This window comes from Hippopotamus amphibius, chromosome 13, assembly GCF_030028045.1.
Source record: "Hippopotamus amphibius kiboko isolate mHipAmp2 chromosome 13, mHipAmp2.hap2, whole genome shotgun sequence".
Taxonomy (NCBI): domain Eukaryota; kingdom Metazoa; phylum Chordata; class Mammalia; order Artiodactyla; family Hippopotamidae; genus Hippopotamus; species Hippopotamus amphibius.
Genome location: NC_080198.1, coordinates 968,034 through 980,912, shown reverse-complemented (window position 1 = coordinate 980,912; position 12,879 = coordinate 968,034). Strand labels below are relative to the sequence as shown.

Genomic DNA, 12,879 nt, shown 5'->3' with positions numbered 1-12,879 from the left:
TCTGATTTTCATGCAATGCTACTTATCACCAGTGTAAAACAAAAAAATGAGGCTTTCTTCTTTCCCTTTCTTTTCTTGGTGTCCAGGGGAAGTGCTACTGTCAGGAAACATGCCTGTTGTGTGTGCAGCAACCAGAAGGTCAAACGCACGCAGATATGACCCCACCAGACCACGGTACCGAAACCATTCCCGGGCCCCAGCAGACAGCTGCTTCACGACGTGGCGTCCGCAAATTCACTCCAGACAACAGCCCCTGAGGTACCGGGAGGGAGGAGCGGGTCCTGAGGCAGAGACCCCAGCGCCGAGAGCCACCCTGCTCCCGCAAGCCTCCCTGAGCCTGTCTCCTCCCCCACGAGACAGCAGCCCTCCTCAGGCTGCTGTTAAGGCTGCGTCGGGCGGCCGTGAGGGGAGAAGAACTGTACGTGAAGATGACGAGAAAACACAGGCACTCAAGGACATCACTACTCGAGTGCGTCATTTCGTCCCCTTCTTTCTGTTAATGGCGCCCGGGTTCTCCTTTGGGGGGCCCTCCTCCCCTCTCCTCGGTCCAGGAGTGTGGGGCCCTACACCCTGGCTTCAGGGGGGCTTGGGACCCAGACTAGACCAGACCAACGAGCCTCCACCTGAGTCTGGCCCAGAAGAGCTGGGCTGCTCAGTGAGAGGAGGACGACAGCAGAGCGACGGGGGGCCCTGCTCAGGCACCACACAGGACGACCGTCTAAGAGTGAAGCCAACGAGGGGATGTGAAGCACAATGGGGGGCAGGGGGGCGTGTCTGACACTGTTTCAGCAGCTGGACCTCCCCTGCCCGGGCTGGAAACCAGCCTGTGAGCCTGTCTGAGCTGGGTTCCTAGACATGCCAGTCCCAACGAGCTCCTCTCTTGTCCAGTACAACACTAACCAGCTTGCTCACTAGGATGGTCAAAGCCACATGCAGAGAATTGTACTAAGGAGACTGGGAAGCAAAAGGAGTGAGGCGGCAGCAGGACAGTCTCGGGATGGAGAGGTGACCTGGGAAACTACTCTTAGTCACTAACAGTTTTGCATGAATTAGCTGATCAGGCTTCCGGCTGGCCTCACGAGCTGGCAGAGTGGTGATTTACATTCCACGTCTGGTTCCTACACGGTAGAGACCACTCTTTCCAGCTGAAATGTCAGAGAATCGTAATATTTTAAAGCTGGAAAAGACTTCAATCTATCACTCCCATGGTCCCACTTACAGATAAAGAGACTGAAGCCAAGATTAGAAAAGGAAGCCACTCAAGGTCACAGCCCTCATCACCAGCCAGGCAGAAACCCAGGCTGTGGCTCTGCCACCGGGGCCCCGAGGATCACGGCTACGGCTGGAGAAGGCGCCAGCGCCAGTGCTCCCGTGCGCAACAACCAGAGATGAGACCCAGAACAGAGCTCCAGTGACAGTAAGACGCACTGGTCTTCTCTCTGACACACACCATCAACATGCTCTGCCGCACACAAGCTGTGAGGCCTTGGACAAAGCTCACCACCTCTCCTGGCCTGTCACCTTCTGTGAAGCAAAGACAGTACCTGCTGCCTTGCTGACCCCACAGAGTGATTGTGAACTTCAGTGAGCCAAGCAAAGAGAAAACGCTACACAAAACCTAGTACATCATTGCTGGTCTCTAGTAAAACCGCTGGGCTGAGAGACAGAAAGAGCCAAGGCTTTGGTGTCTGACAACTTGGGTTTGAATTCTGGTTCTTACACTTACGGAGCTGTCACCCAAACTCCATAAGCCTCAGTCTGTCCACTGGTCAAATGGAACTAATAACATAGACTTAAACGTTTCTCTGAAGATTAAAGGAGGTAACACCGTACAACACCTAACTTGGCGCCCGGCACAGCTCAGCATTCAATTTGCAGGCAGGTGTCCTAGTTAACAACGGACCTGCCCTGAGGCTGGACTGGACTGTGTGCAGCACAGTCCTCAGCCCTCACGGCTACTGCTGCATGGAGCGACGCCCATCCCCAGGGGACTGCTAGGCTGGCACTGATCTCTGGGCACACTCCCCACCCTGGCAGGCCCTCTGCAGGCCTCTCTGTCCCCTGGTCCTGAGTAGCAAACCCCAGGAGTGATGCCCTCCCTCCTCCCAGAGACCCCTGCTGGGAAGCCCCTGACTTTCCGGGTTGGGAGCAGAGGGTGGGGGAGCAGCACACGGTCATCTGTGGGCTGCGTCCTCATACAAGTCAGCCCCACACCCCGAACACTTCGCCTCTGTGACGTCCTAAGGGTGTCGCATCACGCGCTGTGAAAACAGAGGGGAGGATGAGCAGGTGACCTCAGGGCCACTGCCAGCACAGAGACGTCCCCACTGGCGGATGAATTAGGAAAAGGCGCTTTCCATCCAGCCCAGGGCCTGGCAAGGGGTACGCAGACTGGACTTCAGCCCCAACTCACCTGCTCAGCGAGCCCTTGGGCCAAGGCACCACCAGCCCAGCCACCTGCCGTGGCCCTGTCACCTGGGGCAGCTGGAAGAGCCTCTCAGAGGCCACATGTCTCCAGCGAGGTGCTGAGACAGGACACAGCTAGGCAGGCAGCCGGGACGGAGAGGAGCAGGCCACTCAGGTGGACAGGGTACGGACGTCGCAGGCTTGGGGGACGGGCCTGAGCCACTGTCAGTAAGAAGACACCGATTCTCAATGCAACCCCATTGCGCACCAGCTGTGACCTTGGGTAAAGCATTTAATGTCCCCTGCATCAGTCCCACGTCTGCCAAGCAGGGCTGACAACAGGCTAATTAGAGGATGCAGTTGCAAGAGGGGAGGAGATGGGCCGGGGCGGGGCAGCGGGGGAGGCTGGGCCTGACTGTCAGGGGCGTTTTCTGCAGTGATACGACATTGACCTTCATTCCCTGGCCCCTTTCTATACAAATCTCCTCAGGGCATACGGAGACGACACCAAGCTGAAGAAAGGGCAGGGCTGTGGGCAAGCAGAGCAGCCCACAAGGAGAGGAGCAAGGATGGAGCCCTCCCCGCCGCGCCCAGGGCGGGCACGTCCCCAACGATCTGATGTGAACAGCAGAGACCAGGAACACACCTGCGTGGAGCTGGCGTGAGGACCTGGCCGCACTCAGCGAGTGACACTCAGAGCCCTAGAGAAGCCACTGAGAGGAGAGAAACGACATGAGAGAAAAAGAAGGGGGGACGTGTGCGGAGGGCGGGCCAGTGGGCAGACCAAACCTGAGCCAATCCAGGCCCGGGCCATCCCACTGCGATTCCAAGGCAATCCAGGCGCACAGCTGCTCCTTCCAGACCAAGGCTCTCTGAGTGACTGCTACTCCCACGCTAAAGTCCCAAGAGTCTGGACAAAAGGGAAGAGCCCAGTACGCAGCACTGTCCACCATGAGGGGAAAGTGCACTTCTTTTCACCGAGGAGAGGACAAGATTTATCCAGCAACGCCACTGCGGCTACAGGACCCCCCCCGCGGGGAGATGCGCTTGATCCCATCCTTCTCCACAGCCCAGAAAGAGGATGGCTAGCAGAAAGAGCGACAAGTAAAACCTAAGCTGCAAAGAATAGAAAAAATAAAGGTGCAGCTGTCTCATGGAGGCTAAGGCTTTTCTAAACACAAAGAAAAACACATAAAAACATCTCAAGAGAAAGACTGTCAAAGCTTACTCAAGTTTACACTTATGTATGTCAAATATTATTATAGTACAAATAAAAGGAATTGATAAACTGGAAAAACATTTTCTACTTCTGTCAGAGAAAAGGTCAGTATCTTTTTTATATGAAGATTGGTACAGTGATAAGAAAAAAATTAAAGCCTCAATAGAAAAAAAAAAAGGAAAAGTATTAATACAAGCTAATGCTTTCAGAGTACTTACGACATGTTAAGCACTTTAAACACACTACTGCTTTTAAAGCTCGCGACAATGTGACACCACCTCCTCCAAGAGGAAATGGAGGCTTGGGCTGTACCTGCCAATACCACACAGCTGCGCATGGCAGCGTGGGACCTGTGGGTCCGCCAGGCCCCACAGCATGCTCTTAGCTGCACTTGCTTCACACCGAGTACAGTACATCCAGCATGTATGTGTTAACTTGCACACACTTCCGTTAAACTTTACTAGTAATCAAAAGCCACTGTAATTCTGCCTATCAAGTAGACAAAGATCTGCACGTGACAGAACTTAGTGATAGGAAGGGGTCAAAAACTGGCACGCTCTCCCTCTGATGGGGACACAAACTGGACCAACCTCTCTGGAGGCCTCTTTGGAAACAATGAACACAAGCCTGTGCAAAGATTCCCATCACCCCCAGGCCCATCCTCCAACCTTCTCCACCCCGTCTCCTGCCGGGGGACAGACCAGTGAATCCCATCAACAGGCCACACGCCTGCTTCCTGACCGGACTCCTGCACAGAGGCAGGAGGAGGAGAGTGACGGGGCTGCTGGCAGGAAATGGGAGCCAGGCATCTGCTCTCTGCTTTGTTCCCTGTCGCCTCACTGCGCGTGTCAGGACCGCTGCTCCCCACCCTCTATCCTCGCAGGTGCCTGTCAGCCGTCCCTTTCTCTGTCCCTTGGGTGTGGGGCACTGAGCGCTCTGCTGCCAGAAGCCCTGGACTAATCCTGACCCCGGTAAGCCCACTGGTCTGTAAATAAACCTCTGCTGGCCCAGACACTTTGGGATCCTCCGGCCCCAGTCCAGACATGGCCACGTCCCAGGAACCACCCCATGCACAACCAGTCCTGAAACGGCACAGAAACGGCATCAAGAAGTCCCGGTCAGAAAGACAGGAATCTCTTAAGGGGGTGGACCCCAAGTTCCTGAGGAATGTGTGCTTTGCCAAGTAGCACAACAATAAGGGCCAGAAGAAGATGCAGGCCAACAGTGCCAAGGCCACGGTGCAGCATCAGGGCTCTCCTAAAGCCCAGGGAGGTCAAGCCCAGAATCCAAAGGACGGCAGCCGCGAGCTCAGTCGACGTGCCTGCACTGCGCACCCTGAGCTCAGAAAACGTGTTCATGCCCGCGTGGCCAGGGGTCTCAGGCTCTGCCAGCCAAATCCCAGGTCAAGCCCACAGCTGCACGCGCGGCTCCAGCTCCGGCTCCCAAGGGTGCCCGGGCCCCCACAAAGGCTACAGAGTGGAGGCCTTTATCTGTCAGTGTGAGGACAGAAGGACTGGTGTGACCCCCGGGCTGCAGCCTGCACGGGGCTGGTGTCCTCCCGGGCTATTTATACAAATAAACCCGATGCAGGATCTGTCAAAAAAAGCAAGAAAACAAAACACCACAAGCTCCTTGGATTTCCTTGGTTTAACTGTGTCTTCTGCTTCTGGGTGGGATGCTGATGGATACATTTTTAGATCTAGCAATTTTACTCTAAAAATTTATCCTAAGGAACAATGAGAAAAACGCAAAGATTTATAAGGATATTCATAGCATCATTAAAACTGGAAACAAACTAGTTAACAAGAAACAGTTTCACAGCAAGGATGACCCACATGATGAAAGACTATGCAGTCACTGAAAACGAGGTCACGAAGGAAGAGTTAGTGATGTGGAAATAAACTTAACTGGAAAAAAATGATTCCAGTTTGCATATAAAAGTGACTAGAGGGATGTACCCCAAACTACTAGCACTAATTATCTTTCAGTTGTGACGTCACAGGTGGATTTTCTTCTTTGCATTATTTTTGTATTTGTCACCTTTTCTACAATTCTCACGTATTATTTTTGTAATTAGAGAACATAAATCCAAAACAGTATATATTTAAAAAAGAAAAACCAGGGCTTAATTCTGGGACACCCCGCCCCCACACGGGTGCATAGTTTGACAGTCCAATGCTTCAAAGGGGCTCCTGCCAGCCAGGAACGTGCACACAGCTGCTGGCGCTGGAAGCACGGTGAGCACACTGTCGCATCTGTCATCGGCCCGCGGCTGCGTGCGCCTGGTCCAGGCCTCTGCTCGCTCTGGGAGCCAGACCCCTGCTCTGGTGCAGGACGGAGGGGAGGGCACTTACAATGCCTCGTGGGGTCAAAGACCCAAGGAGAGACACGGGATCTGCTGACCTCTGGGAATCTTCAACAGAGACAATACAGCACAGAACGGGGAAGGAAACAAACCGAACCCGAGACCTGGGGCAGACCTAGGCTTCAATCAGGACCGATCATCTCAACAGCTGTGTGACCTCAGGCGTGCTTTCACCTCTCTCAGCCTCAGTTTTCTCACGTTGGGGATAGGGATAACGTTCTTTACCTCACAGCCTATAAGCATTACACTGAATTATATAAACCTAGAATACTGGTCATTAAATGGAAGAGGATGTTTCAAAGGTGAAAAGGCCCTCCTGGCCCAATAAGACCCTGCGAGCGCAGAGGACTGGCTCTGAGGTGCAGGTGACAGCCGAGGGTGACAGCGGGTGAGGAGGGGAGGGGATGCATCTGGGCGAGGAGAGGGCTGCTGGGTGCTGTGCCCGGCCTCCGGCAGCCGTGAGCATCACACCTCTCGGGAGAGAGCGCTACCTGCAGTGGGTCCCAGGTCCAGACTTGAGTCGTTCAGCGCCTCCTCCTCTTCCCAGAAGTACTGCGGCGGCTGCAGGATGCGGGACTCTTCGCTCTCTTCGCTGGGGAAGCCCGAGCCAGGGGCGCCCAGGCCGGCCCCCAGTCCCATGGCCTCGCTGGGCTCCTCGGGGTCCAGAGGCTCCAGGCCAGTGGGCAGCAGGAGGTCCAGCAGGGAGGTGGAAGTGAGGCCCTCCGGGCCAGGCTCCTCGGGCCCAGCTGCACGCGTGCCCAGAAACGCTCCTGCACAGACACGAAAGCCGACGGTTACAGCGGCACAGGGTTGAGACCGTCTCCAACAACAAAGAGCCTGGGGTGAGGGTGGGGCTCTGGGGACACTCCTGATGCCTGGGGGCTGTGAGGGGATTCTGAGATGCTGCTCTCATCTCCAGAAGGCCAAACTGCTTGGCCTTGCTTCCCTGTGGCAGGGGCAAAGGGGAGGCAGAGAGATGGGCAGGGGAGAGGGAGGAAACATTCCCTGATGACCCGCTCTCTACATGCTGTGCGGGCGGTAGGCGGCACCCTGGACCTTGTGTGCACACTGTTCCCCAGGCTCTTATCCTAGGCTGAACGTTTTCCAAAACTGCATTAAAGGACGTGATCTGTGTCCCAGCAACACACAGTCTTTAGGACCACGTGAGGTCACAAGTCAAACTCATCTAGTGCTAGTAATGCAACGTCTGTTTGGCATCTTGGATCCCTCTCTCCTAATTTACAAAACAAACAAAACAAAAAACAATAAAATAAAGGGCATCTTTTCTCCTTCTCTCTCACTCCCATTCACTAAGGACAGGAAACAGCCCCATTTGCCGGTTTCACAATGTCATTACTAATTACACAAGTATCACTAACTTGCTATAGGTCTTCCAGAAAGTTGCTTAAAACACCCGAAAAATGAGGAAGGTGGGCGAAATGACCTACAAATTTCCTCTTCCAAGACTAACATTCAATGATGCAGGAAAGAAGCAATTTCGGGAGTTACCCCCTGCTCTGCGCCTGTAGCGCACTGTGACGTGCCTTGACAGCAGTTCATGAAAACCGTTAATGATGCTTAAAAATAAAAATAAGAAGCCTTCGTACGCTACGCACCAGCTAGACAACACAGGACCAGAAATACAACATCTCCTCTTAAGGAAAGCAGTCAGTCCGGGTACAGGGAAAAGGGCCTAAGAAAATACCAAGTGTGCAGAAGAGGGTAAACCGGTCTTGAGATCAGACACAGCAAGAGCACAGGGCATGGGAGAGCGCTCTGGCTTCCTGGCAGGAGAGTGTCTGCCCCACCGGCACCTTGGTCTCCTCATCTGTAAAGCAAAACAAAACGAGAATTCCCTCAGCCCGCACAGAACAGGGCCACCCAGTGAGGTCAGCTCCACGCAGTGTATAAACTACACTACAAAAAGCAGACTGAAGCCTACAATCTTAAGTATGATCATCCTTTACGAAGAACAGAGAACCAGGACATTCTCGGCCAGGAAGAGTACATTTAACACCAAGAATGGTCAGAATTCAAATACATTAAAACAAAAGGTTGATGTAAACAATAAAGATCAGTTATTCTACGTGACTTTAAGGAAAAAACTAGGGCTAATAGGTAGAAACATAGACAGCATCAGTCTCAAATAGCCTTTAACGAGGAGCTGGTGATGCCTGCGGTCACCTGCCTACCAGCCTAACTCCTACTCCTGCTTCCACCCTCAGCTGGGAGCAGCCGCCCGCGGCTCCCCCGGTCTCGGCTGGGCACCCTGCACTACCATCGCCACTGGACACATCCCTGCACCTTCCTCAATGCATTGTAAGAGACCACCTCACAGCCTCCTTCACTCAACAGTGAGCATGGAGTCACGTGTCCTGTGTCGGCTTCTCCTTTGTCATGCCGGGGCCTCGACACTCTCTGAAATATCACAGGAGCTCAAGACATGTCTGAGTAACTGAGCAAATAAACTAATAAACACCTTTTTCTTTTACAGATGAGATAACTGAAGCCTCATGAGATTAAGGTCAAATAACCAGTTAGCAAAAGCACTGTAATTAGCTGGTTTCTCCCCACAAAAAGGTCCTGTAGATGCTCCGTGAAGAAACACTGGAAAGCTATGCTTTATGTACCCTTCTTCCAGAGGATGCATAAGGAAGAGATTCCAGGATGGCTCTGAGGCCTCACAGGATTTAAGGAGCAAGGAAAGAGCCCAGAGCTGAAGACTGAAGACACCCTCTGCTCCCAGCACTCTGCTCAGAGTCCCCACGAGAAACCAAAGCCACAGGTGGCTCTGAGTGCAGGGGTCTCTCCTCTCCAGAAAGACCTCAAGTTGGTAAAGTGGCCCCCTATATTTCACCAAGAAGCCCCTTTGTTCATACTTCTGCATGGACCCTATGTTTGGAAATAGTTCATATATCAACTGTACTCAGGTAAGAGTTATTCCTGATTTTTAAAAGTTAATCGGAATCATACAACATTGCCAATACGCTATGATGCCAATTAGAATCTACTTTGGTTTTAGGCAGGCTGCAGTGTCTTACTAGAGGTTACACCTGCATTAGACTTTCACTGCTCACAAGAATGTGGTCTCCCCGAGCTCCTGATCTGTGCCACATAGTGCCAGGCCCTCTCTGGAGACACAAAGGTGAACACAAGAAAGCCTCTGCCCTCGGAGAAACAACCGCTGTTTGGAAAATGAAATGCAAGTTTTATACAAAACACCAGCTGATACAACAGGCCTTCTTTCACACTTGATATTCCCAGGGTTGGGGGAATCAAATACAAGACAGCAATCTGGGGAAAACGCACACAGTCCAGAAAGAAAAACTCAATTGATGAGAAATACCTGTACTAATTAAATAACAAAAACTGTACAAGTTCCTAGGGCACCAGAGCAGCTGTCTTCCAGAGCGCCATGAGGTGAAGATTTTTATCCACCTCCTGGGAAAGACATTCCTTTAGCCGTTTTAGCAAAGTGCAACTGACTAAGAATTCTTGGAATTTTACCCTCCACAAAATCACTGGAAGATCAAACATGCTTCGCCTCTTCAAAACCTGACAGGTGTCTCTCTGAGCTGAACTGAGGTGTGGTGGGAGAGGAGTCACCGCCACGCACACAGCGGTCCTCTGACCAGACCCGCCCGGACCAGGAGGAACCTGCATCTGCTCTCTCGAGGGAAGTCTGACCAGCAGTCCTGCTGAGTTCCTGCCTCTGGCGAAACAATACTCTTTAGTTCGTGAAGCTCTCTGCACAGAGCACTGCGGTCCAATGAATTCTCTGGGTCTATTCCCGACCATTTCCGTGACTTAGGCGGGGTCCCCCATTCTCTCAGCCTCTCTCCTCCACCTGTCACCTGTGGAGAAGCCACAGTCCGTCCTTGTCTACCTCTCCCAACAGTCTGACAGGAGTTAAAAGAGATTCTGATAATGGTGCTGAAGAGCTGTGTGTGAAAAAGCAGAATCTAATTTTTCATTCCTTTTGCAGTAAACAGTTTCATTTTCTTGAAGTTGCTTTCCCCGTGATGATGATTCCTTTTCCTTTATACAGACCTTGATATTTTCAAAAGCTTTGGCTGTGGGTAATTATTTAGGTAATTATGAGAGGTTACTTACTTTCAAACTTGCCCACCAAAATAGTAACTGAGATCGAACAATTTCACGTAATTACTTTTGCACTTAATAATTCATCTGCCTGGAGACCCCCACCTGATGTTAACTTCCAGAATTACAGTTTGTGATTTCTTTTTTTGTCTAGTACCTACAATTTTCTGTTACTTCCATCACTCCCAACGGAAAGCAGGAAAAAAAAGACCGCACGTGAAAAGGTTTCAGCAATCAGCCTCAAAGAACCAGGAACCTAAACAAACTCAGAAAGAGGCGAACGAAGCAGGCTTATATCTTAAGGGGGCAGAAAAAACCAAGGCCTCAATAATCCCCACGTGTCATCTCCCCTGCAATCTGCTCCTGATCCCAACATCCTTCTCTGATTTCCAGCCTCAGCCCCACCCCAGCCTTCCCCTCCTCAGCAGCTCTCAAGTGCAGAGATCCCTGAGCCCCCGCCAGACAGCCGTCCGGGAGCTGCCCAGCAGCATCTGTCACACAGCCCACCCCCCGGCGCGCCGGCCGCAGCAGAAGCGGCCTGGCACCCCCCGCCGGCCACACACTCAGCCGTGTGCCAGGGTGCCCACGCTGCGGCGTGTAAGAGGGACGCGCTGCCGGACCCACGCGCCCCCAGGCACGGGGGCACGGACGGGCACGGCGCGGAGGAGGGCAGCGGGAGAGGGGCAGAGGCAGCCCGGCCGCCCGGGGGGGCCGCGTGTCTGCGGACCCTCGGCTCCTTCCGCGGACGGCTGAGGGCGCGCCGGGCGCAGGTGCGGCTGCCCGTCTCCGCGCGCCCCCCGGGCCCGGCCGCGCAGGGCCCTTCCCGGGGGTCGCGCGCCTCGCGGGCCCCGGGCCTGGCCGCTCCGCCACCGCTCGCCCTCAGGGTCAGGCGGAGGCCGCCCGCCCCGCCCCCGCGCCCAGGCCGGGACCCGCGCCCACACCCGCGCCCCAGACACGCCGCGGACCCCCGCCCCGCCGAGGCCGCGCAGCCCTTTGTCGGCGCGGAGCCGCCCAGGCGCGCCCGCCGCCGCCCGCTCACCCCCGGCCAGCAGCGGCAGCAGCAGCGGCAGCAGCAGCGGCGGCCCCGCGGCCCTCAGCAGCCGGCCCATGGTGCCGCGTCGCCGCTCCGCAGCCGCCTGCGGGCGCGTCAGGGCGCGGCGGGCGGAGGGGCGGCGGGGAGGCGGGGCGGCGGCGGCGGGCGCGCACGCCCATTGGTCCGCACGGCCGTCCCTCGCCCCGCCCCGCCCCTCGGCCCGCCGCGGCCGTCGGCCTCGCGCCTCGCGCCTCAGCCCTCGCGCTTCGCCGGCGGGCCCGCGGCCACCTGGCGCCCGCGCCGCGAAGGGGCGTGGCCGCGGCGTGGAAGGCCGCGCTCGCGAGACTGCGCGGGGCCCGGGGGGAGCGCGGCCGGCCTCCCGCGAGGGCGTGTCCCTCGGCGGCGCGGGTGGGCGCGCGCTCTCCCCCGGCAGCCCGGGGCGCAGGCCGCTCTGAGGAGCCCGTGCGTGGAGGGTAGGGCCCGGGGTCGGGGCCGGTCTCCTCGCAAGGGAGCGACGCTGAGAGCGCGGGGCGCGGCCCGCGAGGCTCAGCGCGCACACGGGTCCGCGGGGGTCCCGGCCGCACCGACCGCTAGGAGCCTGAGCCGGAGGGACGCAGGTGAGTAGAGCGGCCAGGCGCGAGCGTCCCGCTCCGACGTCGTAAGCCGTGACCGCTAGCAACGAAGAAGGGAACAAAGCTACCAGTAGGACGATTTTTAAATTACAAGCGACACGACACAGCCGTAAAATGTAAAAGGCAGAGGACGCCTTTAGAGTGAGTGTATTCTGTCGAACCTTCAACAAAGAAACTCCTCCAGATCGAATAAGGAGCTTAAAAACAAAGTCCTCCGAAGTGAGGAAGCGTCCCCATTCACTTTTTATGAAGTTGGAATTAAAAAAACAGAAAAAACCCTAAGCCAGTCTTAATGAACGCAGATGCAACTTTCATAAAACAGAAGAGCCAGATGATTGCTGCAACGTATTAAAGATGTTACTATATCATGATGAAGCAGGGCTTGCCCTAGGGATCCAGTGTTGGTTGAGTGTTGGAGAAAGCTACTCCCTCAGTTCTCTGCATTAAGAGAATCAATTTTAAAAGAAATCTCAGGAGATGCTCCTCCCCAAAGGCATGCAGTGACACTTAGCCTCTACTCCTGATAAAAGGGACAAAAACTTTAGAAGCAAACAAGAAACAGAAGCGAAGGAAAACTTCCTTAATTCATAAAGAATATCTCCTAGAAACCTACAGCAATCATCATCCTTAATGAAGAAACATTAGAAGCACTCCCATTTAAGTGAGGAACAAAAAAGGACTATCATTAGCACCGCAAATATTAAATACTTTGTAAGAGACCATACAATAAGGAATACAATGGAATTTAAAAACTGAGAGAAAATGTGGTAAAACTAATTATTTGCAAGCATACCTAGAATTCAAGACAACCAACTCACAGACTAATTGAAAACTAGTAAGATTTCAGCAAGATGTTTGGATACAAAATAACATTTTTTTAAAGTATCATCAATAACCAATTAGAAAATATAGTAGGAAAAAATATCCCATTCACAACAACTGTTTAAAGCCAGGAATAAACCAAATAAAGCTATAAAGTCTAAATGAAGAAAATGCTCGTTTCACATAACACTAGAACAAAGGAGGAAAGGTATCTTGTCCCTGGATGGGAAGATTTAACATTGTAAAGATGTCAGTTCTTCCCCAGATTAATCAACAAACGCAATGGAATGTCAACAAAAAA

At 53.8% G+C, this 12,879-nt stretch overlaps 1 protein-coding gene across 3 annotated transcripts in view; it reads right to left on the bottom strand.

The window, feature by feature from the left end:
* PODXL2 (podocalyxin like 2) overlaps positions 1–11,257 on the bottom strand; it is a 40,087-nt gene extending 28,830 nt beyond the window's left edge. For all 3 annotated transcript variants that reach the window (XM_057705606.1, XM_057705608.1, XM_057705610.1), the window contains exons 1-2: positions 11,131–11,257; positions 6,482–6,760 (exon numbers count right to left, since the gene is read on the bottom strand). In XM_057705606.1, coding sequence (XP_057561589.1) covers positions 6,482–6,760; positions 11,131–11,200 — 349 coding nt within the window. In that variant the 5' untranslated portion in view covers positions 11,201–11,257. The remainder of the gene's footprint in view (positions 1–6,481; positions 6,761–11,130) is intronic.
* Positions 11,258–12,879: the final 1,622 nt, after the last annotated feature.